General features: G+C 33.4%; 3 protein-coding genes, 1 long non-coding RNA gene and 5 other non-coding genes across 10 annotated transcripts; 2 read left to right on the top strand and 7 right to left on the bottom strand.

The window, feature by feature from the left end:
• Nucleotides 1-3,569: 3,569 nt before the first annotated feature.
• Nucleotides 3,570-6,112, bottom strand: LOC104887588 (40S ribosomal protein S30). The gene is made up of 3 exons (XM_010672251.3): nt 5,954-6,112; nt 5,689-5,826; nt 3,570-3,864 (listed from the first exon to the last, which is right to left on the bottom strand). Exons 1-3 carry the CDS (start codon nt 5,955-5,957, stop codon nt 3,818-3,820), a joined length of 189 nt encoding a protein of 62 aa, XP_010670553.1. The 5' UTR covers nt 5,958-6,112; the 3' UTR covers nt 3,570-3,817.
• LOC125495356 (small nucleolar RNA snoR86) lies at nt 3,989-4,116 on the bottom strand. The gene has a single exon (XR_007271994.1). It is a non-coding gene; the product is annotated as a small nucleolar RNA snoR86 (small nucleolar RNA).
• LOC125495354 (small nucleolar RNA snoR86) lies at nt 4,402-4,530 on the bottom strand. The gene has a single exon (XR_007271992.1). It is a non-coding gene; the product is annotated as a small nucleolar RNA snoR86 (small nucleolar RNA).
• Nucleotides 4,820-4,948, bottom strand: LOC125495353 (small nucleolar RNA snoR86). The gene has a single exon (XR_007271991.1). It is a non-coding gene; the product is annotated as a small nucleolar RNA snoR86 (small nucleolar RNA).
• Nucleotides 5,103-5,232, bottom strand: LOC125495355 (small nucleolar RNA snoR86). The gene has a single exon (XR_007271993.1). It is a non-coding gene; the product is annotated as a small nucleolar RNA snoR86 (small nucleolar RNA).
• LOC125495352 (small nucleolar RNA snoR86) lies at nt 5,347-5,473 on the bottom strand. Its single transcript, XR_007271990.1, has one exon. It is a non-coding gene; the product is annotated as a small nucleolar RNA snoR86 (small nucleolar RNA).
• An 11,972-nt stretch (nt 6,113-18,084) lies between the features above and the next one.
• On the top strand, nt 18,085-19,344 carry LOC104887589 (putative RING-H2 finger protein ATL69). The gene has a single exon (XM_010672252.4). The coding sequence runs from the start codon at nt 18,663-18,665 to the stop codon at nt 19,254-19,256; it is 594 nt and encodes a 197-aa protein (XP_010670554.1). The 5' UTR covers nt 18,085-18,662; the 3' UTR covers nt 19,257-19,344.
• A 1,155-nt stretch (nt 19,345-20,499) lies between these two features.
• On the bottom strand, nt 20,500-21,860 carry LOC104887591 (cytosolic sulfotransferase 5). Its single transcript, XM_010672253.3, has one exon. It carries the CDS (start codon nt 21,793-21,795, stop codon nt 20,854-20,856), a length of 942 nt encoding a protein of 313 aa, XP_010670555.1. The 5' UTR covers nt 21,796-21,860; the 3' UTR covers nt 20,500-20,853.
• Nucleotides 21,861-23,256: 1,396 nt separating this feature from the next.
• Nucleotides 23,257-26,054, top strand: LOC125495114 (uncharacterized). Of its 2 annotated transcripts, XR_008968406.1 has the most exons (3): nt 23,257-24,127; nt 25,047-25,111; nt 25,839-26,054. It is a non-coding gene; the product is annotated as an uncharacterized LOC125495114 (long non-coding RNA). The 2 variants fall into 2 exon arrangements; XR_007271803.2 differs by lacking the exon at nt 25,047-25,111.
• The last annotated feature ends 493 nt before the right edge of the window (nt 26,055-26,547 follow it).

The following is a 26,547-nucleotide window of genomic DNA, read 5'->3' as shown; positions in this document are numbered from 1 at the left end:
GTTTTTTGTACTTGATGGTCAGATCAGGTCGGGCCAGATTGGTAGCATTTGTTGATATGGTTGAATTTCAAGAGTGGGTTCTCTCTTGAAACAAGGACAAAAAAAAACTAGGCTAGTTCCTATAATAGGACCAACCTAACACATCTTTTCGGATGGTAAAGAGGAAACCGAGTGACCCTTGTGAGCCAAGATATCCGCAACTTGATTCGCTTCACGAAAACAATGGTTAATGTTATTACCCTTTATAAATCATATGTTTCTAGATTATGTAATAATTATTGTTATAGACTATTTCATTAAGAATTTAGTTGCAACATTAATAATCAACATACTTTTTAAATTTAGCTTCCTTTTTTTTTATCAAAGTTTTACACTTTAGATTTACTTGCAATGTTGCAGAGGACTTCTTTATGCAATTTTCAAATGAAAATCCTAATTGAGTGTCTTATATGATATATAAACGCTAAGTCAGGTATATAGAATTAGTATATAGTATTAACTGAGAGAGTCAAAATACCAACAAACTAGATATTAATAGGGCATGTTTGGCAAAATTAGAGGTTCTAGTAGCTGTTAGCGGTTCTATTAGCGGTAGCTGTTGGGGGTAGCTGCTAGCTGTCTACTAGTAGCTCTCAGCGATTAGCGATTAAATTAGTTATTTAATTAGAAGTGTTTGGCGAAAGTAGTTGTTGGAATTGTAAAAGATAAAAAAAATTAGTTAATAATTTTACCTTATGCTAATATATAGGGTTTATTTGCTAGGCCGCTACCTCTAAATCTCACACGTTACTAGTAGTAACGTTCCACAACCGTTACTCATAATCTACTCCAACTGCTACCCGCTACTACAACCACTACCTTACCAAACACTCGTAATTTTCTTAAGTAGCGTTTCAATCTTGTCCAACCGCTAACCGCTACCTCAAACGCTAGTGCCAAACAGGGCCATAGATAACTCCTTATGCAAACTGGGTAATTCTTGCACTTTTGGCATATTAAAAGTCACTTCCTTTGCCTCAAATTACAAATTACAAATCCTCTTCTACGATCAAAGTCCATAAAGCTTGATCTTTCTATTAGTATATGAATGAAATAATTATGATGTGAATTTCATTATATTTATCTCAATATTTATTTTGAAAATATCAATTTTTTACATATTAGTAATAAAAAAGCATGTGTATACTAATGGCTAAAGGTTGGTTTAATAACATGCTGAATGCCCGTGGCAGATCTTGAAGAAATTTCTTTTAGGGGCCAAGAAAATTAAGTATTCGATTAAATAAAAAATTATACCATATCAATTTCAATAATAAAAAGTACTTCCTCTGCAATTTTTTTGTACTTCCTACGTGAAATCTTGTCCATATTCACAATTAAACTGAATCTTCTAAATATTTCTTAGTATATATAAGAAGAAAAACTAGTCATGTTAAATGCAAACGTAGCAAGTAAAAAAGAATGAATAGGGTTACAACAAGAAAGCCTATAATTTTACCTCAAGAAATGGAAAAGAAGGTCTATAATTCTAAAAATGATGAATTTCTAGTATTCACGCTTCCGCGGTTGCACTAAGAAAAACTTGGTGCATGGGATAGAATAAGCCACAAAGATGCGAATTAGTAGTTGTTATACTTCTTTTGAGTTTATTGGACATTGGTGAATGGTGGGTCTAAGAAGTCAGAAGTGTGTGTTTTGCCAGCTCTAGATTTGGTGCCTACCCAAGTCCTTTTACACAAGTAAGCCAAACATACAAAAGATTAAAAAGTAGTGATATTTTTCTATAGGAAACGAAGTATGTTGTTTCATCATTGTTAGCATCAAAGGTGCCTTTTTCCAATTGGTTGTACCTTGTATTGAGGATGAACGCCCGCTTAGTTGAAAATACTTGATAGCTACCTCTTCTCCTATCCAACATCATCAAACTATTTGGAATCTTGGAGTAGGTTGTATCAAGGGGTTAGTTTTTTGGCAAAAATAATGGATTGTAAATCTGTTTTTGGCACAAAGTGTTATTTAATAATGTTGTTTCACAAAGCAAACTCAATGGGTCAAATCTACATCTAGCAGACTATTAACTAAATAATTATTTTTTTAATGCTCATAAATGAAACAAGGTTATTATATTCTTAAGTACACCTAACTCTAGACGTAGTACTCACTTTAAATGAGTGTTGAAAATTGAAACATCATCGTCAAAGTTGAAACAAGATTTGAGTGACAAGGTATTGGACATATTATTTCCCAACTTTACCCTAAAACAAACAAGTTAAATAGCAAAACTTTTAATTTTAAGTGCAATAAGTAGGTAATTAACTTATCAAGTTAATATGGTTGTGTCAAGTTTACTAATGATCATATTTAGGTTACCCTATCCGACCAATTTAAAAACTGATTACCAACATGTACTTGTTTCAAACTAATCAAACACAATTCTCTATAAATATAGTAATGCACAATTTGATTTTTTTTTTTAGAACAATAATTGACTATAGAGCTCTTTTAGTGCTTTATCAACTGAAATGTATTATCTATCTTGGGAAGCATCTATATGCATGAGTTAATCAACTCGAAGCAAGAGAAATTTATTAATTATGTCGACAAACATGTAATTCCTAATCCACTTTTCTGATAACCCACTTTTTTAAAATTAGGTTTGAGCTAAGTTGTCTAAGTTAGGTCATTACTATTAAGATTGAAACATAAGTCGTCACTATCATCATAAGATAGGAAAACTAAGGGTTCCAACAACATCATATCAAACGCTCACGAACACCAAAAATTAATAGGGATTTAAGACTCCGTTTGGTTGGATGTTAAACATTTTCAGTGTAAAATAATTTTCATGGAAACCAATTTACAATGAAAAATAAAATTTGGTTTTTCGTTGTTTGGTTCCATGTAAGAAAAATGATGACATCAAAGGAAAATAAAAGGGAAAGTAAGGAAATAGTGAAAGAGTATACAAAAGAGATAAGGATAAGGAACAATGTAAAATTTATTAGGAAAATGTTTTACAAAAGAGATAAGTATACAAAACAGTTTCCCCCATTTAGACATGAAAATGGTTTTAACTTTTTTACAAACCAAACAATGTAAAATTGAAAATAGAGGAAAATAATTTATTAGGAAAATGTTTTACGCCCTACCAACTTAGACAGCTTATCTCTTCGTGCAATGGAAAGTGCCTCCTATTGGTTGATATGCGTCACTCACATCGCAGCCATCATTCATGACCACCTTGGCATATTTGAATTCGCAGTTTCGGCTAAAATTGGATCTAGCACAGCTTCTGAAGTTACACAATGACTAACGATTTGAAGGTAGCTTATAATCACCAAATCAAAAAATCAGATGGTACACCTTGATAATGCAGCATATGTGTAAACGCTACAAAGCACATACGGAGTATATTGCAAGTGAAAACATGCCCACCGTACAAGAGCTCAATCTTCATCTCCTAGTCCTCCTTTAACTTTAATTTGTTTCATTTTCTTTGATGTATTCCTCTTATGAGATGAGAAAACAGATCACCCAATAATTTTAAGCTACGTTTGGCACGTAGTAAATTGTTACGGTAAAGACTACTAATATTGACACGTAGTAAATTGTTACTACTATCATAGTACATGAAAACAGTGTTCCAACTTCCAACAGCAGAATTGAAGAAAGCCCACGAATACCAAAAAATAATAGTGATTTAAGTATACACAAAGTACATTACTTGAGAAACCATCAATACTAGAAAGAAAGAGGGATTCAATATCCTAAAAATAAGTCTGATGCTGCAAAACTTCACATTTTGTTATTGGGTCTTTTACTTCTCTGATGAGTTTGGTCCCCTCTTCTTGCCGAATCCAACAACTGAAATTAAAAACAACATGATGAGCTACATAGAATAGGATAACAAAGCAATAAAATATCAAACTTTAGCAGATACATCTAAAGAAACACAAAGAGCTTGAATTCTTTCAAAAAAGAAAGGCAAGATGTAGTAATTTGTTCGAGGCCACAATCGACACAAGCATGAGTTCGAAAGGCACGGAGAATCACCCTGTATTTATATTGCCAACCTTCAATGCAAGGTTCCATCATTCTAATTTGATGATCTTACTCTGCAAATTGGCGTTCTTTAACTATAAATCGTGGACACGTCTATCCCCAAGCAAATTACCTCCTAACGTGCAACTTCAGCAGTATTTAACCAGAAAATAATTCATGATTTATTGAGCATGAATAAATGCCATTTAAAACAAAAGAAACTGCTCAGCTTCATCCATAATAGCATATACACCTAATAGGGTAGACTAAAACTGAAAAGGAATCACTCTTTATAGGCACAAAGAGGATATAAGGGTTTTCAATTATGAGAATGATAACAATAGCAAACAGAAAAACAGAAATGTAGCAGTTTGTTCGAGGCCATAATCGACACAAGCAATAAGTTCGAAAGGCACGGAGAATCGCCATATATTTATATTGCCAACCTTCAATGCAAGGTTCCATCATTATGATTTGATGATCTTACTCTGCAAATTGGCATTTTCTTAACTACAAATAATGAACACACTTATATCCCAACAAATTAACTTTCAAATTTTAATTTCAGGATTGTTTAACAAACAAACTTCATAAATTATTATGCACTGATACAGCCATTCACAATAAAAACCCTGCCCAGCTTCTTCTCAGTATATCATATACACCTAAAAGTGCAGACTACAACTAAAAAGGAAGTACTCTTTAGAAGCACAAAGAAGAAGATTGTTTTCAATTATGGTTATGGATTAATGGTAATAATAGCAAAGAGATACCAACAAATGTAGCAGTTTGTTCGAGGCCATAATCGACACAAGCAATAAGTTCGATAGGCACGGAGAATCGCCTATATTTCATATTGCCAACCTTCAATGCAAGTTTCCATCATTGTAATTTGATGATCTTACTCTGCAAATTGGCGAGTTACAACCAACACATGCACCCATTAAACTACCGTCTAAGATCTAAATTAAGGACAAACATCAACTTAATAAAACAACAACCAATTTGCAACCAAATAAAACTAAAAGACAAACACCTATACAAAAAACACACAAGAGGATGATGTAGCAATTTGTTCGAGGCCACAATCGACACAAGCAACAAGTTCGAAAGGCACGGAGAATCGCTCTAATTCTATATCGCCAACCTTCAATGCAATGTACCACCATTCTAATTTTAATGACCTTGCTCTGCTAATTGGCTAAGTAACAAACACATCTATCCCCCAATATCATAATTAACTACTATATTCAACAAACAAAAAGTCATGGATCAAAAAACACAAAAAAACATGATATAAACAAAAATGTAGCGATTTGTTCGAGGCCGCAATCGACACAAACAAAGTTCGAAAGGCACGGAGAATCGCCTATGATTCATATTGCCAACCTTCAATGCAAGATAGCATCATTCTAAATTAATGACCTTGCTCTGCAAATTGGCGCATTATCATCAACTAATTAACTAACACAAAATCAACCTATACAAACTTAGATCCAAATATAAACTTACTTCAACAAAATATACTTTTATCATCCAATAAAAGTAACGAAACATTGATTTGCTACAAAATACAACTAACAATACATAAACAATAATTACTTATTAAATACAAAAAAAACTAAATAGCAAAGGTAAAACGCATACCGGCGGTAACGAAACGACGATTGTATTGCATACGCTTGTGAGCGCGTCCACGTGGCTTCTTCTTCTTATCTTGTGAAGCAACTTTGGGAGTTTGACCTCTGACCTTACCGGCACGTGCCAAAGATCCGTGCACCTTACCTGTAGTATAATTATCATGAAATCATCAGATTATTATTATCCGCCATTAAAGCTTAAGATTAAGCTGATGTTTTTCGATTCAGAAAATGAAGTTTTTTGAAGAAGATAAAGTAGTGGATTTACTTACCCATGGTTGGTGTTGAGTGAAGTTGTTGCGGCGGATGATTTGCAGTTTCTCTCTCCTAGAGTGCGCCGGTTAGGGTTTTGAGGGTTTCAAGTTTTGGTGTGAGTTTTTAAAGAGGAGATGGGAAAATGGAGGCGATGTGAATTAGGGTTGTTTAGGCCTACGTTGGTTTTATTTGGACCTGGTTCAGTTGGGCCGTGGGTGAGTTACTTTTTTTTTTTTTGACAAAAGAAAAAGCAAGGTAACGTTGGTTGATAGTATAATGAAGAGCAAGAACTTGAAAGGTTTAGTAAAAGGGGTTGTAAATGGATGAGAGTGATTTGGGGATAAATGAGAGGTTCGAGATAAAATAAAAAATTATTAAGTGTTCGGATTAATTGGTAAGGAAGTTGTTTTAACTTAATCAAGGTTTTGGGTCGGAGGCTCGGGGACGTAATAACATATATTGGGAGACTTTTCCCCTCCCCTTTCTAATTAAGGCTTGACCTAGATCGAAATCGAATTAGTAGGAATTCGATAGGCTTTGGATTACTAAGCAAGATAGGCTTAAAGAAAAGGTTAAATGAAAAGTTCTACTAGTCTATTTTTTTTATCATAATGTTTAGTTGATAGAGGATCGAAAAGGAGATTTAAGCTCAAAAGAATAATTTGTAAACTTTGTTAATATGAAATTTTTGCAAGAGATGTTTGTGAATTTAGTGTCGAATGAACTATTATCTGCTAAAGGTGGTCAAATTTACTACCATTACCAAGCATTCTATAACAAAGCCTTCGTCAATAAATTATTTTAAAATTCTCATTGGTCATTTTCTAACAAAATGCCAATAAGCTAGTAACTATTCTAACCATCCCATATTAATTTCAACATTTTGTGGGAAAGAGTTTTAGAAAATAAATGAAGTGGGACATGAGTGTAGCTATTAACAATTTATTAGTGGGTTACATTTGAATATTTTGGTTATCTTGAGCTGTAATTGATGTTATTTGCTCATTCAATTAATTTATTCCACCTAAATAAGAAAATCCAAGTTAAATTGATATAATATGGCTTATAATTGGTTGTGCCAGTTCATGTCACTAGTTCAGATAAGATAATTAGATGGCCAAAATAATAAAAAAGATTTACAAGTCATGAGATGATGCCACATCCAAAAATATTTGGTCCATGAAGGGCGGTCTCTCGCCCCTAATAAATAGATCTATCTTCCTCCAATTAAAGGGACCAAAAACTCAATATTTTCAAGAGCATATGAAAATCTCTTTGAAAATTGAAAGTAGTCAACTAGCACATCAACTTAATTTGTGTCAAATGCTTAAATACATTAAGGTCTTGATCTTTTGGACACAGTTTCAGTTCAATATAATTCAGCTCACTTCAATTTACTTTAGTTCAGTTCGACTATTTTTCTCTCACGGTTTCAATTCAGTTAATTTATTTAAACCTCAAAGAATATGGCCTATATAGAAATCTAATGAGATTCAAGCTTTCATCATAGCCTCAAGTGAATACACTATTCAAACAAAACCATCAAAACTTATGTTGATATTGACAAAACTTCACCCCCAAACTCAAATTCAGGTTGACATTGACAAAATATTACCCTACAATCAGATACAGGTCGTCTACATTGACACATGCCACTCTCGAGTTGTGGAACATAATCAGAGGATATTTTTTTTAATTACTTTATAAATTGTTCAAACTTAACACATTAATTAATATAAAATTCATTGATACTTTCTTTTCCATCTTATTTATTTTGATCTAAAACATGTGTATACAAGATAAATTCTGATTAATTTGTTATTAAAGTTGATTTGATAGAAGATATAAATATTTTTATGTTATAGGTACATGTGAGTCCTATAATTGGCGATGGGCAGATGGGATGGGATGGGATGGGATGATTACTATATTATTATTTTCAATAAAGATATGTACCATAGCTGCAAGGTGAGAAATGATAAAATAATAATGTGCCAAATAAAATAATAATGTTGCAATTAGTACTCCTTCCGTCCCAATTTAGTTGCTACATTTGTTTTTTCACAGTTTACGAGATGCAATTTCAAACACCAATATCTTGAGTTACATATATGAGAAAATTATATATTTGGAATATACAAATTGGGACGAATCAAACAAGATCCAACATGACTATGTTTTTTATTATGTACATGGAGTAAAAGATAGTCAAAGTTACGACGTGAAAGTGCCTATGGTCAAAATGTAGCAACAAAATTGGGACGGAGGGAGTATGAAACAGTTAAGTAAGAAAAGGTTGCATTTGATATTGGGTATAAAAACTTTTCCTGTAAAAAAAGAAAGAAGACTAAATAGCATTTACTAAACACATTTGCACGGACATCTAACACAATACTCCCTCTGTTTTTTTTTTATCTTTCTCACTTAGAATCTTGACACTATTCATACTTAGAGAGAATCTTCTCAATTGTTTTCAACCTATAAGAAAAAATATAGTCATGTGGGATCTTGTTTGATTCGTGTCAATTAGTACATTATTAATATTCAATCGTTATAATTTTTACTAATATATAATGAAAGATATTTAAGTTCAAAGAAGTGTATTGGGAGACGTGTACAAGAAAGTGAGAATGATAAAAAAAATAGAGGGAGTAAACCGCAAATAAGTACATGCACCCAAGTGCATGTAGAGCATGGTGAACCCTTTTTGAAACTACGTCGTTTTATCATTTTTAGAGTCTGTAATTTTAAAAAATTATTGTTATTTGTTTCCTAAAATTTTGCAACTAAAGATTCTTTTTTCAAATTTAAATTTAAAAGGTATATGTTCTTTTACCTTGAGTGTAGATGTTCATTTATTATATGTTCTTTTCATTATAACCTTTGTTCTTTTATAAATATAAATTTACACGTTCTTTAATTTTAACTCGTGTGTTCTTTTATATAAATGATATGTTCTTTTTGGGTGCACAATGAGCATTGTGCACCTTGGTGCATAATCCACGCTTTGATAATAAACTACTCAAACCAGGTAATTTGACTAGCAGCGTGTGATTGTCAAATAAGGCCCGTGCCATTTTCACTTAACAACAATTAGGGTGCGTTCTCTTCAACTTATTGGCCCTGAACTTATCTGAACTGAACTTATTGAACCTGAACTGAACTTATTAAACCTGATTGGACCTGATTCAATTTATTGGACCTGATTGAACCTGATTGGAACTTATTGACCTTATTCAAACTTATTAGACCTTAATGGTCCTGATTGAAACTTATTAGACCTTATTGGACCTGATTGAAACTTATTAGACCTTATTGAAACACTAGTATAATAAAGGCTACTTGCTGCGGTTAAAAAGTGCCCTATTGCTGCGGATTAGGGCGCAGCAATTAAGGGCGCATCAATAGGTATTAATAATATTGCTGCGGTTTTAAACCGCAGCAATATAAAGAAATATTGATGCGGTTTTAACGACCAAACCGCAGCAATATTAAAAATTATGGTGAAATAATATGGCCCTAAAAGGTAATATTGCTGCGGTTCTGGGCCAGAAACTGCAGCAATATTACCTTTTTTTGTATAAAAAAGTAATATTGCTGCGGTTTTGGGCCCGAAACCGCAGCAATAGGTCCTGGTAACCAAAAAAATTTTTTTTTTTCCATTTTGCAATCACATTTGAAAAATAAAAATCCAGTAACAAACAAATCCACTATCCACAAAATTTGCATATGAATTGAAAATGAAATGATATGAATATTATTAATATATAAGGATAAAAAAAACTAGTTACATAAATAATACAATAAATTAAAAAGTAAAATGAAAAAAAAAAACTTACAACTTGACATATTGTACATAATAACAGTAGAAATTCGAAAACAACGAACACAACCAACAAATCTGAAAAATTGACAAATTATACATAATAACAGTAGAAATTCGAAAACAACAAACACAACCAACAAATCAGAAAAATTGACAAATTGTACATAATAACAGTAGATATTCGAAAACAACGAACACAACCAACAAATCTGAAAAATTTACAAATTGTACATAATAACAGTAGAAATTCTAAAACAACAAACACAACCAACAAATTGGAGGAACACAACCAATGACGACCCAAAACGAGTACTTGAAATCTGGCGAACTTTTGAGCAACGAATGAAATCTAACCGAGTTCCGGTGATGAAGCGAAGGCGGCGACGATGGAGGGTTTAGCGACGCCGACGATGGAGGGCTGACAAGTTGCGAGTCTGCTTTTCGTCTTTGCTTCTTCGCTGCTGCTCGTATATTTGGTTGGTAACCGGCGGGCCGAAGGCGACAACGACGGCGACGATGGAGGGATTACGAGGATTGAATCAGTTGCGAGCCTTCTTTTCGTCTTCGTTAATTTTCGACTTTGTATATTCGCTGCTCTTCGACGGCGACGATGGAGGGCTCAGGTGAGAAGGAATTGAGTGAGGGAGTTGGAGAAGGAGAAGGAGATGAGAGCGTTGGTGTTGGTGAGAGAGGAAGGAGAAAGTGAAGAGAGAGAGATAGGAGATGAGAATGAAACGGCGTGAGAGGAAGAGGGAGGAACCGCGTGTGAGTGAAAGGAGAGAGAGGGGCATGGTTTTTTTAGGGTTTAGTGAGAGGGTGCCGTCTTCGTTGGGCCTTATATAATAATGGGCCTCTATATTGCTGCGGTTAATTTATAGAAACCGTAGCAATATATTAAAATATTAATATTTTAATGTATTGCTGCGGTTTCTTTATAAAACCGCAGCAATATAGCTCGTCAAAGTAGTTAATTAAATTTGAAAATTTGTCTCGTTACTATCTATTGTTGCGGTTTTGGGTAGGAACCGCAACAATATTGTCAATTTCTTTTTTTTTTCTTTTTGCGTGTTATATTGCTGCGTATAGGTTAAACCGCAGCAATATCACCGCAGCAAATAACATTTATTCTACTAGTGAAACTTATTTAACCTTATTAGACAAAAAAAATTGACTATTAATAACATAAATATTACCCCTAACTAACGTAAATACTACCCCTCAAAATTTATTATGAAGTAATAATTATTAAAATTCGTCCTTTAAGAAAATAATAATTATTAATTATCTCTTATGATAATTAATTTAACAAAAAAAAATTACTATTTATATATTTGCCTATACATAACTTTCACCACTAATATATCTAATAGTCTTGTTTTGATTTTATAAAGCACTAGTAGAAAATCAAAAGTTGATTAACATTTATTGCTAACAAGTTAAAATTGGCACATATGAAAAATTTTCACTCCACTTTCATTTACTTGAAGGTAGTAGAATGCATTAACTCCTTATTTAAAGACGAATTACAAAATATTGTAATTATAATGATTATTATTGTTAACCTTAATTATTTGACTATAATTATAATATTATTTAATAATAATATAATCAGCTAATAGTAATATAAATAATCAAATAATAGAGAATAATACAAGTATAATACTATACATTGTGGTACTTTAATAAAAAATTCTAATAATAACATATAATCAGCTAATAGTAATATGAATAATAAAATAATAGACAATAATACAAATATTTAATAAAATAATAGACATTAATACAAGTATAATACTATATAATCATTGTGCTACTTTGATTAAAATTCTAATAATAACATAATCAACTAATAGTGATATGAAATTATGAATAATAAATAATGTACAATAATACAGATGTTTATTGAACATTGACTATTTGGACTTTATTGGATCTGATTAGACCTTATTGGAACTTATTGGAACTTATTAGACCTGATTGAAACTTATTGCACCTGATTGGAACTTATTGCACCTGATTGAAACTTATTCGACCTTATTAGACCTGATTGAAACTTATTGCCCTTATTAGACCTTATTACAACTTATCTGAACTTATTTGAACTTATTGGACATGAAACTTAATTTTTTAAGTTGAGGAGGATGCACCCTTAAACTTGTAGGGCTGGTTGAAGGGATAAGGATGAGTAAAGAAAGAGAGTTTAACCATTCCAAACACAAAAATCCATTGTTGAGTTAATAGGATTGGATTATTTTTATCCCATTCATTAATATCCTATTCCGATCTCACCATTATCCCCACAATCTGTTTTTCACATACCAAACACGTCATTATCGTAAAGGGTGAGTTGGGTACCCGATCTCAGACCTAGAACTGCTTGGCCCTTATGGGTTTGGAACTGGAACTGGAACTGATTTTGTTAGGATCGAGTCTGGATCCAAATCTAAGGACTCGGTTGCAAGTGGTTCCAATATTGGATAATAAAATTTTGGACTCATTACCTACTGGGTACCCGGTAAATCTAGATACTTGATGAAACCAGGTCTCAAACTAAGTATCTAGTGGAATTTTTTTTATGTATGATGAATAATTTAGTATTACCCTCTTTCCGTTTAAGGGTGTTTCAAAAGATCTTCTCTCTTTTGCTTTATTCCTTATTTGGCAAAATAAATTTCCCTATTTACCCTCTCATGTCACTATCATATGGTCCACTATTACATTATTAATTTAATTTTACTCCCTTTCTCTCTCCTACTTTAACCCATTTTTATTTGTTTATTTATATTAACTCCTTTCTCTCTCCTACTTTACTCACACCATGCCCCACACAACTTGATTTTCCCTGGTATCTGTAGGAACAGTAAGTGGGAAGATCTTTAGGAAACGGAGGGAGTATTAGCTTGTCAATAGATGTTTGACCGAAATTATATCAAAGGATTCTAATACATATATGGTATGATTCTCATTTTAGTCTTTATCAAGCTTAACGTACAAAAAAATAATTTAGCTTCTGAATGCCATTGGGTACCAGATACCCAATACTAAAATCGGTTCTTAACGATTCCAAGACCACATCTAGAAAGTCGCCTCTAGTTAAAATCCAAATTACATCGCACTTTCAGAGAACTGGGTACTCGATGTTGGAACTAGTCCCAACTGGTTCCAAGACCAATTCCAAAAAATGAGGACCTGGTCCAACCAATTTCAATTCTGGTTTCAAATTTTAGGAACCGATTCTGACTGGACCCGGGTCCAATGTTCGGAATTTCGATCGGGGGTACTCGGATGTGCTCACCCCTAGTTATAGTTAGTTGGAGAACAAAAATAACCTATATGAACAAAACGCCAACTTTTTTTAAAAAATATGTAGTAAGAGATATATCAAAAAGCTTAAACTTAGGCTTCGTTTGTTGTGTGTAAAACTTTTTTATGAAAAATAATTTACAATGGAAAACACAAATTCAAAATTAGTTTTTCGTTGTTTAGTTTCATGTCAGAAAAATGATGAAGCAAAAGGATCATGAAAGTGAAAGTAAGGAGATAGTGAGAGGAGTGTACAAGAGAGATAATGAAAAGAAAGGAAAACAATTTTCCTTTCATTTTGAAGGGAGAATGATTTTTTCATCATTAGAGAACAATTTTACTCCTAGGAAAATGATTTTACACTCCTTTGTAAGCTAACGAATATAATATTAAAAAGAGAGGAAAATAATTTTCCAGAAAATAATATTTTACGCCTTCTAAATGGAGTCTTAATTACTTTCCTGAAAATTAAATGGGCTGGTGTTTGAAGAACAGCTGGGATATAAACGGTAAATCTTAAAAAATCCTTTGCCACCCTTCATTGCAATTTTCTCTCATCTCCTTCAGAGCATGTAGGTGATTTTTACTTTGCTATGCAACTTCAATACGTTCATGGTTGCAATTAATGAAAAAACAGATAAACAAATGTGTCGCATGAGAGAGAAGGGAAAAAAAAAAAAGAGGGGAAATTGTGACGAAAATACGAGGGAAATGGACATAATTGCGGGAAATGAGCAAATATTGGGGTAACCAAAATGATGCATAAGGCACATGATGGTCAATATCGGAATACAAATTTAATCCATCTAAATATGTCATGTATCTTTTTTAAAAAAATAATTTTTACGTTTTAAAATAAATAAAATACTATTATTTAGGTTGTTTCAAAGTAAATGTGATATTACTTTATTTGACATTATACGGTCTCCAAAGCACATCTTTGTCTATTAATATCTGTATATAGTTATAATTTAAAAAATTGTGAAAAGTTGTTATTGTTAAACTACATATCAAGACGAATCTAATAAGATCCCACATGACTATAGTTTCTCATATTTCATACAATAATCACTAAACATGCTTAATTCTTTAGTTTAGACAACCTCTTGTAACAGTATCCTTGCTACAACAATAAATCATAGGATTCCAATCTAATTCATTTCATGCTTGTAATACGATAAAATTACGCATTTTAATAATAATGCAATCAATTCACAAATCATACAACCAGGATAATACATACAGATTTCCAATCGATTTCATGTTACCAAACAATCTCATCAATCATAATCATACAATTGTTTTGTATCATATCTCTAGGTTCACATGAAAGAATACATAACCTAAACATGATACTAACATATCCAATTGAACTAGTACGTGTACGTATTACCTTTTAATGGAGAATCTTTGCTGACTACTTAAACGTTCCGTTTATGAAATTGAGACCTAATCGAAATAATAAAAGTATTTCAGTGCTAAGTCCTTGATATTATTAAAATAAAATTCAGCTTATCCAACTATGTAAAAATATGATGTTTTGAGTATTAAAATAAAAGTTCTTGTTGTTTAAACTTTCTTTTCATAAACTTTATTCAAACTAACATATTTAGGACTTAATAATATGCTTGTAAATATGATTTTTGTCAACTTATATCATGTTTTGTTTACAACACAAAACTTAAACAATTATATATGTACAAGTAATATAAAAATCAGATTTGAGAAATAAAATTAACATAAGAACTAAAACATAATCATAAATCTGGTTTCTATACTTTATTTATAATTACAACTTAATCCAAGATATATATATAATAGAAGATAAATAATTTTTTTTTATACCGGACCAACTCGGCGACGACAACCATCGGCGACGACAACCACCGGCAACACGAGGAACTCTGGTAGCAGCACCACAACACTCGCTCGATGCTTCGCTCGCACAACACTCGAGACTCGCACAGTCCCTCGAGCCACGCACAATGCTCGCTCGCACGCCCCGTCGACACCTTCGCTCGACTCGCACGACACCTTCCCTCGAGTCTCACACTCGCTGAGCACACACACACCGCATCACCCTCGACTCACTCGGATGGTCGCACCCACAATTGCTGGACCACAGCAACCGCACACATACACGCAACCTCGCACAAACTCGCTCGACGCTAGCCGCACAACACTCGACACCCTCGCTCGACCCGATAGCATACTTCGCGTCGCACACCACACACACGGTACAACCTCCTCGAAGGCCGACGAGATTCAAGGGAGGGGAGAAGAAGAGGGGAGAAAGAAAAACTTTGAGGGAGGAGAAGAAGTGAAAGGTGTGTCGCGTACCTAATAAAAATAACCTAACTATTCCTCCTGACTAATTTAGTCGGGCAAGTAACGTAAGGGTTGAATCCCAAGAGACTAACTGATTCAAAGTAGTTAAATTGACTCTATAATACTAAGAAAGTAATCAAAAAAAGTGATGATGAACTAATCTAAATAACTAAAGCAAATGAAATTATCGAGAATGAATCAAGGACTAAAGACATCTAGGTTTAAGTATCCCTACTAACACGAATTAATGCCACAAACAATCCTTTTTCTCTTAATTAATTAATAGATAACTCATAAGATTGACACGGCCTAATGATACTAAGGATTTCTTTCGATCAACCAATAGCTTCCCTAACAATGCAATCATGCCTATTTTCATGAAGTCATGCAAATTAAGGATTTTAGACATAGAATCCTAACATCCTAATAAATTCCATAAACTATTTTCATGATTTCCTTTAGCTTAAATTAGGGTTCTAGATTCGAAAAATAATCACATTCAATATAAACTATTTCTAGTCATATACTGATAATTAAAACCAACCCTAAAATAAATGAATCATAAATTAATCAAGGTTTGAGAATTGAGAATTAAACATGTATCAATTCATGTTAGGGTTCAACCTAACCCTAGAATAGAAAACTACTCACACATGATGATTGAATAAACAAAATAAAGATTACAAGAAAGCATGATTAATAATAATAATAATAACAATAATAATAATAATAATAATAGAATAGAGAAGAGAAAATAGTACTTGAATTAATTGATGAAATTGCAAACTTGAATGTTGAAAACAAAGAATAAAGGAAAAATGAGGAATAATGTTGATGAAACGTGAAGAACCCAAGTAAAAACTCCAAATCCCATGTGATATCTCTCTCCAAAAATTCCCTTCAATTTCTATTCAAGACCTATTTATATGCTATCAAAATACAAGGAGTTCGACTATGATTTGGATTCCTAAAACACTATGAAACTAGCTAGGATTACGTAATATTAAAATTGGACACCGGTATCGCCTTGCGGTAAGCTTGAAAGGACAGCCAAAGGGTGGCGGTTTATGCTGTTTTTTTTTTCTCTTGCTATCAAAAGTCTAATTTGTTGCTTCTTAGGCACGGTAATTTATGAGTTACCAATGCCATATTGCAATAGGTCTTCAAAAGCATCGCTGAATAAAGCTATCAATCAATCTGAATGCTTCGCAATCATCCAAGCTTCTGTGCAAATTCCAATCAACTCCAATAATCCTAGCAATACACGCCATAATCCTACAAAAACAAAACAAACACACCCGAGAAGAACATAGCGAAAAATAAAGAATAATAACCCTAAAAGATTAAATATATGGGGAAAGTATGATGGAAACACACAAATATATCACATGAAAACGAGTATATAAACGTGTTATCAAGAAGGAAACAACAGATTAGAACTTAGGGTTTTTTTTCGCTCTCATATATATAGCATGACAAACCTTGGTTTAATAGGATTTTTTTCCAAATCAAATTCCGATTTATTATTTAATTTATTTCGAAAATAAAACATTATAAAACTTTAATATAATTAGGTACAAAAGTAGTTTGTATATTTAAATTATAACTGCAGGCTTACCCAAATTATATATTTTTCCCCTAAATAGTATTAAAATGCTTTCAACTTTATTCTTTATATTTCCTTATTATAAAAATTACAGTTAGGTTATTAGTTTAGTGGTTAGGGTTAGGGTTTAGGAGAGTTAATGAGGGTTAGAAAATGAGATAGATTAGGGGTTAATGAGTAATGAAAGTCTAACACCCTTAGTCAAAAGGGTAGTTTGATGTATTTTTTTTTGAAAAGTAGAGAGTATATGGTGAATTTTGAAACTTGCGACGGTGTATGGTGCAAAATAAAATTTGTCAGGGGTATATGGTGAAAAATCGTATTTTCTTAAGTTGATTTTGATCTTGACCAATCGCTACCCGCTACCTAAAATGTTAGCGCCAAACAGGGACTATACAAACTTGTCTTTTTAGTTGTTCGGATGGGTCGAGAATATAACAAATCGTTTTGTTGATAAACAAAGAACTCTACCTTTACCATTAAATAGTTAATAACTCGGGTGATTTTTTTTTTAGGTTTAATTTGGATTTGTGAGTAGTGATTTTTTAATTTACTTGTGTTTTGCACAAAAAAATCTAATCATGATATTAAGTTTCAACTTTTACTTTCTTATTTTTCTTATCTAATAATTTGGGATAAATTCATTAATAAATTACTTTTAGTAGTAAATGAACATTATTGATATCGTTGACTCCTTCGTAGGAGCTCCATATTTTTTGCAATACAAGGTTGTAAGTTTATAATTTCATTACAGAGAAATTTCAATGTGAGGACCTTTTGCGTGAAGAAAAGTGACACATATCACACAGTCAGACGCTTTTCAATAGTCACTAAAGATTATTATTGATGAGAAATCGAAACCAATAATCCAAAATAAGAGTTACTTAGTACATGCATTCTCTAAAATAAAAAAGAAAAGAAGAAGAGTCAGTTTTAGACTCTTAATATAGGTCACATTATTGTCGGCAATTAGAGAAATAATCATGAAAGTAGTTAGTGTAACTTACCAAAAACAAAATTACAAGTATAAAGTATTTAGTTAAGTAGTACTCCATTATTTGAAATCGCAAAACTAGCATAAACCCACAAATTAGATGATCATGGTAGTATGTAATGATCATATAATTGTCCCTTTTCCCTCCTTTGATTTCCCTTAAAGTTTGCTTACATGTCTCATATTAATCCCCATTTTATCTCTTTTTGGAAATCCTCATGATCTCCATTTCCACCCATCAAGAGAATTCTTATGCATGCATGCATCATGCATGAATCATGAATGATGCATGACATATGTAACCCACCCACATTAAAAGTAGTACATACACTATATTTAAGTTGCAAAAATGTTGAAAAACACCAACTCCAATGCTTCTCTACCTCTCTCATATTAATTCTTCCCGTGGAGCCCGGCGGGCCTTAAGCAAAGCACCATGCACACCTACTTCACCTGCTCTTTCCTCCTCATACTCCCACCCTTTTCACTTAAATACTCTCTCCTTTTTTCACACTCTTTTTTCTCTTTCTTTCAACAACCCCACAAATTTAACAAAAAAAAAAACAAACACCTTCTCCTACACTTACTCCCACATAACAAACTTATCAAATCCTTACTACACATTTATTTCTCTCTCTCTCTCTTTTTTATAACTCTCATGAGTAGTTCATGTCAACACCAATACCTTCAATCCCACACCAACCTCCCCCCACCATCACAACCTCTAGCGTCGGCCTCGGCTATGGCATTGCCATCGCCGTCAGCATCCTCGTCCTCATCTCCACCATCATGCTCGCCTCGTACGCCTGCGTCCGGATCAAGTCATCCGGCGCCAGGCATCGAGGCGGCGTCACTATCGACAATGACGACGTCGATGGCATTGATGCCGCCGACGGTCGAGACCCAAGACGGCCCGGGCCCGTTGTGACCGGGCTGCCCGGCCCGGTCATGATAAAGGTGGGCCGGGACATGCAGCCCAAGAAGGGAGTATTGTATCCGGAGGTGGTGTTGGGAGAGAGCAAGAGGCTCCCTAAGCCCAATAATGGTCCATGTTCTATTTGTTTGTCGGAGTATAAGCCTAAACAAATTGTAAGATGCATGCCTAATTGTAACCATTGTTTTCATGTTGATTGTATTGATCAATGGCTTAAGATGAACCCTACATGTCCTCTTTGCCGGAACTCGCCTGCGACGTCGGTGGGTCCTACTCCTACTGGAACTCCCTTGTCGGAGCTGGTTCCTCTAGCATTTTATCCTAGATGATGGATGATGGTATAGTGATTTGTAGTCGTAAAAATTATTTGGAATTTATCTAATCTTACTCTATTGAATTTGGCTACATATATATAAATTGTTTTATATAGTAATGTTACTTTATATTTGGATTTAAGAAGTAGGGAAGTAGGAATAGTAGGGTAGTGAAATTTGCAAATATAATTCATTTATTTGTTGCCTTCATTTAGTTTTCTTTTGCTGTAGTAATTGGATAATCAATACGAACCACTGCACGCATCATATTAGTGTTGTACCAAGCAAGGTTTGGCCTACTGGTAAAGATTTGGTCGGGATCAAATCCTATTAAATGTTCCTTAGGGTGAGGTTTCCCTTACCATCCTATTTCCTCTAATGAGTCTGACCTGCAAACTCGACTGGTTGTACCTGTGTGAGGTGTTAGTTCAGTTGGGTTTCCCCATTTTATCAACTAAATAAAATTATCATATTAGTGTTGTGTGTTACAAACTGATGATAAATCAATAGATCATAATCAAACTACAAGTTTGAAAAAATGAAAATGAAATATGTATTGTGTGATCAGCTAGTAGCATTTTGTATTTTGATTGTAGAAAATTGATGGTTTGGTTGTTGAATTGTGTTTTGCGGTGCCAAAACATACTACTACATAAAATACTAGTGTTGAACAACGACTGTGTAGTGTGTACTCTAAATTTTAACTGTCGTAACTTTTGTGAATTTGAATTCTCTCATGTGGACCATCCTCTTTGGCATGTATGTTATACATGACTTGAGTTACTTGACAGTTCCTTTGTCAATTTTTACTTACTTCTTCAAAGAAAAAAGAGTGATTTATCGACCTTTGAACTTTCAATTTCAACCACAAGTCATTAAGTGAAGTTTAACTTGAAAGATTAATGTCATAATCCATACTTTATTGCTTTTGTAACTAGATTGGCTCTCCAAGGATCTCTATCTGAAGTTGTCCTCTTGCATCGGTTGTCAGTTTGTCACCTTAATAATATTATTTTTCATTGATATTCAACCTAAATTTCTCGAATCATGCATCGTAAGTCCTAAGAACTACTAATCCTTTGTTCCAAAATAATAACACAGTGAAAACACAATTATTTGAGGAGCTCATGTAATGATGAGATATATAGAAATAGGGATTATAGATTCATGTGATGGAAATTGAGATACAAAATCAGAACTTATTGACCTAAGCAATTATTGTAAAACTTCTTAAAAGAAGAAGGCAAGTTGCAACTAATTAAAAATGGAAAATGCAGATCAAAAATATATTCGTACTTAAGTCACGAGTTACAAATTTAAAAACACACATATGCACAAGATCAAAATTTAGCTCTGTTAAGTGAATATGGGTAAAGCTATACTATTTGAATAACACCCCGCGCCATTGCCATCCCTATTCCCTAGTGTGATTGGATACTTGGATCAAAACATTCAAGCAAAACTCTCACTGCAATACCAATTCAAATTGCTGAGCATTATATACAGAGTATATGTGGGGTGGGGCTGCTAGTACTGGTACATCATCAAGAAAACCAAATCAAATACAGTACATTTCAAACAAAATGATGCAAAAACACACAGTAATCTGTACTTAGATTTCCAACCCAGAACCTGCAAATTTTTCATCCATGATTTTCTTAAACCTTTCCACCATTAAAGGACTCAAATAATTAACCCAATCACCAACTTCCCCTTTCCTAAAAAACCACTTATTCTCAATGAAAGAATACACTCTCCCACTTTTATTAGCCTCCACTTCTTTCAACTTGTCAATACTACACAATTTTATAATTTCATCAATAACATTTTCTCTCTCCTCATCCACAGAAAATGGACATCCCACAAATTCCGCCAATTTCTTCAACTCAACCTTAGGATCTGCCTTCAAATCTTCAAATTTGACAAAAAATACCTTTTCTGCCCTCTCCAAACTCTCCTTCCAATACCCAATTACATGATCTTCAAAAGGGCCAAATGGGAATTTCCCTTCACAAAACTTGCCAAAATATTCCTCTATCATATCAGATTTTACACTTTCATTCTCATCATAGTTCAAGTAAAATAACCAAGATGATATAAAAGTGTCAAAAGGGTTTCTTGATACGTATATAATCTTGCAATTAGAGTGCTTAATTGAAGTGGGTAGTGATTGAAAAGGGAGATGGGTGCCCAAAAGTTTTGGGCATATTTCAAGGAGACTAAGATTTGGGTTTTCTGGTTTTTCATAGATTATGGATTCTAGTTGTGGGATTAATTCATGGGGGTTGTGTTTAAGTAAAGGGGATTCAGAAATTGGGTGATTTTTGCGGTTGAAGATTGAGAAAAGTAAAGCTTTGAGCCATGTTGTGCCTGTTTTAGGGATGCTAGCTATGATGATATCTGTGTCTTGAGCTTGGAAATGGTTTTGGCAGGCAATTGTGGAATCTAGAATTATGTTCCAACAATTTTGGTATAAATACATGGGGTATGAATTAAACCATAGCTCTTTTGGGAGGGATGATTTCAGTTGTTGAATATCATCTTTGGTGTTCATTGGAGGTGTATTGTGAATTTGTGATGATGTTTGATAGTACTAGTATTAATATATGGGCTTGGCCGAGTTAATCACCTTGAATTTTATATTAATATACAGACAGAAGCGGATTCAGAATTTTAAATTTGAGGGCACCTCATTGATACATCAATTACACATTTACACCTACTAATTAGACGTACGTAGTAATGTAGTATGTCTAGTACACCTCAAATAATTTTATTACAACAATGGACAATGATGAGAAATTTAGATTTGACATCAAATAACATTAATATTAGTACACTAATTTATTAAAAAAATGTTGTATCTAATAATTGTTAGGAATGAATTTGGAACTGAATAAAAATTATAGTTGGACTTTTTTATTTAAAAAAAGTAAAAGTAATTGTGTTTTAAAGATAAGTAGGGACAATAAATTAAACAAGATAATTTTAAAATAAACACAAGGATGGAAAATCAGAGAAATAGAAAATTGGAAGAACAAAAATTAAGGCAGAAAGAACCGGGAGAATAATTGAATAAAGCTAGGAAGTAAGGAAAAAAGAAAGAAACAGAAAGAAAAAGATACGAACTCAGCCTCAAACCTACATCCCATGTGCAGAACACCTATTTGTTGGAGCGACATCGACGAAGCACGAATGATTGGGCCTGACTTGATACAAGAGACGACAGAAAAAGTACGACTTATTCAAGCTAGGATCAAGACTGCGCAAAGTAGACAAAAGAGTTACGCGGATCGTCGAAGAAGGCCACTAGAATTTATGGTGGGTGATCATGTCTTTCTGAAAATTTCACCTAGCAAAGGTGTCATGAGATTTGGACAGTCTGGTAAGCTGAGCCCGAGATATATTGGTCCGTACGAAATCATGGAGCGAGTCAACGAAGTGGCTTATCGATTAGCTTTACCACAGACTTGGATCGAGTGCATAACGTCTTCCATAGATCGATGTTGAGGAAGTACATCATCTCTGATCCAAGCCATGTAATTAGGCACGAGCCTTTGCAATTGAGGAACGATCTGTCGTATGAAGTGAAACCGATTGAAATTCTTGATCGTAGGGAAAAGCAACTTAGAAGCAAAGTAATTCCTATAGTTAAGATTTTATGGGCTAATCACACGTCATCCGAAGCCACTTGGGAAGTAGAGGATCAGATGAGAACAAAATACCCTCACTTGTTTGAATAGATTACTTTGATGTGTTTAACTATGTGATTCTGAAATCTTATGTATGAATGTTCAAGTTTACGAATGCATGATTTTATCCTTTTGACAATGCTATGTAAGTTTCGAGGACGAAACTTTTTCTAAGGGGGTAAGGATGTAATATCCTAAAAATCTTAAACGTATTTAAGTGAATAACTAACATAATAATGTAGTTAGAACACATTTTATTCTTTCCACTAATTAAGCAACATTTGATAAAATGATTATAGAATTTTTTTTAACATAAAAATTTACCAACTTAAATTACGACGATAATTTATAATTTACGATTTCATGAGTTAAACAAGAAGGCTAATATAGTTGATAATTCACTTAAAGTACAAAATGTCAACATTTCACCCAAAATTTCATTAAGTCACGTTTAAGAGTGTTAGTATGGAAAAATTTCTGATTTTTGGATTGCAAAATAAAAAGAGAAAAGAGAAAACAAAGCTATGGCCAATTTCCCCCCATTAATGGTGTCTTCTTCCTCACTCCACCATGTCCATTTGTCACTCATGCAATCACAACTTTCTTCTCCTTCTTCAGTCAAATCTGTCACCAATCCTCACCCAAAGCTTCTTCAAGTTAACAAAATCAGATTAATTATTTACTTCACCATCTTCCTCCCAACCACTGATTTTAAACCTCCAAACTCCACTATAAATAGCCATGGAGATTCAACATCAAGAACCCACCAACAATAACCTTCATCCTCTCTTCTCTCTCTAAACAGAAATTCAGTCAATAATCGCCGGAAAAATTGCAACAAAAAGAAACCCAAAGGAAAATCCCAAATTTCTTCTCTTTCTCCCCTCTGTGTCGACCCCCACAACCGACCACCGTCGGCCACCGCGCGCGCCACCTGCGCCGCGCACAATCTCGCCCCCACCTCGTCACTCGCCGGTCATTAGCCCGCCGCCGGAGATCCGCGTCAGCACCCTCACGTTCGCACTCTCTCTCCTCGTCGCCCTCTCTCTCGCTCCTCTTCTCTTCGCGCGACGCTGCTGCACGCGCAGCACCGTCGATGACCCGCGCGCGCCGAACCCCCGGAGACCACCGCCGGAGCTCAGACCGACGCCCCCCTGCTGTCCATCTTCTACCTTCTCTTGTTTTGACAGTAAGGTATATTTACATACCTTCCCTCCTTTTCTTATTTTGAAATAAAAACTATATTAAGTTATTAGCTCTTTATAGTTTGGGCTTAATAATTAACTTGACCCATTAATGTGTTGGGCTAATTAACTAAATTAATTAGATTCATAATCTTGTTTTTGTGACCTTAAAATCTACATGGTATGTAGTAGATTTAGTTATGTATAAGTGTAGTTTTAATCTTTCAAGTTCAAATATAGAAACTTAATATGGTTAATAAATCAAGTTGTTTGGACTTAGTTAATTAACTTAATATTATAAATTCCACTTTATGAAATAATTATACAACCTAATTATAGTATAATATAAATTATGACATAATCACTAATATTACACCTTTAATATATAAAGGGTATCTTTGGTTAATTAAGTTATAGTTTCATGTTCACATAGTTATAACTTAAGTTTATATATTATAAAGTAATACTAATTAAGTACACTTGAATCTTTAAGTATAATGTTAGTATGCTTAATCTATAATTATAGTCCCACTTTTTAGCTTAATGAGGTGAGTATCACTTTTAAGTTGTTAACTAGTAGGAAATATCACTAATACAAGTTAGAGTTTAACGATGAGTTAAATATCACTTTACTATTAAAGGTCTAATCAAAATATGAAAGTCCTATAATCACACCTTCAAGTCATTAAACATGAATTTTCATGAATCTTAGAAGTAATGTTTATTACTAATTAAATATTTTTACATAAGTTAGAAATCAAGTTACTAAACTCAAGAAGTAGTTTAAGTAATAAATGGTGATAATAAGGTTTCATAACTATTAATTTCATTAACACTCTAGTAATTCATAGACACATGATGGAAATGGATCGTAGAGCTTAAATCTAGAATAAAATATTAATAAATCATCTTTATTAATTCTTGAATAGATTAGAAAGGAAAAGGGATATTACAAGCCTCCCCCGGCTATCAAGTATAATAATCGCGACTCGAGGTAACGTCTACTGCTAACACCCGCACTCCCCTTCCAACTATGTTTTATGACGCTTTACATAATGTTTTGACGATATATGCTTATGGATTGCGGGATATGAAATGTTTTGCTAAATGATGTTTATGATGCTGAATTGGTCTTCATGATGCTTAAGAGATGTTTTATCACCTAAATATAAAAATAACGAAACATGATAAATGAAAGTGAAAGACGGTTCTTGGCAGTATGTTATGGGCACCGCAAGTGTCACCTTTGTTGTGACCGCCTTTCGGATATGGGCACCGCAAGTGTCACCTTTGTTGTGACCGCCTTTCAGATATGTATATGTTATGGGCACCGCAAGTGTCACCTTTGTTGTGACCGCCTTTCGGATATGTATATGTTATGGGCACCGCAAGTGTCACCTTTGTTGTGACCGCCTTTCGGATTTATGTTATGGGCACCGCAAGTGTCACCTCTGTTGTGGTCGCCTTTCGGATTAATGATTATGATGTTATGATGTTATGATGTTGTACTTGCCAAGTTAACATTTAAAATGATATAAGATTATAAAGGATAATATCTCAAAATGGTTGGATTTCTAATATCAAGTTATATGTTTACGAAATGATGTTTGCGATATTCTCCTCTCCCTGTTTTCAAATAAAATGAGTTGAAATGAATTTTACGTTGTTAGAGTAGTATGTTACTGAGCCTCGGCTCATGACGTTTTGTTTTTCTGTTTTAGGTACCGATGGGGATGACGCCATGGCTTAGCAGTGAGGAAATGTTATTAGAATAAATCAAACATTTATAGCTTTTGTAACTTAAGTAGTTACTTAGTTTAATTAACACTAGCTTTCATATGCACGCGATGCGTGCGTTAATTTCAAAATTTGTTATTCTATTAGATACTCCATTCGTACTTTATTTATGATTAAATTTAAATGTGAAAAATTCAACAGTTAGATGAATATAGATATATTAATTCGCTAATGTAAAAAAATAAAAAGGTTATAAGCAAGTGATTGTTAACATTAATTTTTTGTGAATGAATATTGAACAGAAAGAACAAAAATAATGAGTTGGTTTAACTGAATTAAAGAATATCAAAGGTAGTGAATGTTCAGACTTTTCATGTGCACGTTATATATGCCATTTTTTTATAAGGTATAAATATTTTGTCCATTTAATTTTTGATTGAAGTATTTGATGCATATACCATTTTAAACTTGTTTTAAATGGCAAGTTGGAATGCGAATTTTTAAATGATTTGCATTTGTAATTTTTTTCATTCCATTAATAGATCATTAAGGGTATCTTAGTCACTTCAAAAGAGGACACCACACCTCCTCCCTTGGCTTATATAATAGAGATCAACTCTGTTTTACATTAATATAATCTAGTACGTCTAAGTTTCCATGTTATTATATGTTTATGTAAGTATGTTGCCTTGT

The sequence above is a fragment of the Beta vulgaris genome, chromosome 2, assembly GCF_026745355.1.
Source record: "Beta vulgaris subsp. vulgaris cultivar EL10 chromosome 2, EL10.2, whole genome shotgun sequence".
Taxonomy (NCBI): Eukaryota; Viridiplantae; Streptophyta; class Magnoliopsida; order Caryophyllales; family Amaranthaceae; genus Beta; species Beta vulgaris.
This window is presented reverse-complemented; position numbering and strand designations above follow the sequence as displayed.

Bases quoted from the DNA above. Each gene is read 5' to 3' on its own strand.
- LOC104887588 (XM_010672251.3), bottom strand. The intron at 3,865-5,688 runs GTATGCGTTTTA...TTTTAATTTCAG, and splicing joins TCGTCGTTTCGTTACCGCCG to TTGTTGGATTCGGCAAGAAG.
- LOC104887589 (XM_010672252.4), top strand. From the start codon at position 18,663: ATGTCAACACCAATACCTTCAATCCCACACCAACCTCCCCCCACCATC.
- LOC104887591 (XM_010672253.3), bottom strand. From the start codon at position 21,795: ATGAACACCAAAGATGATATTCAACAACTGAAATCATCCCTCCCAAAA.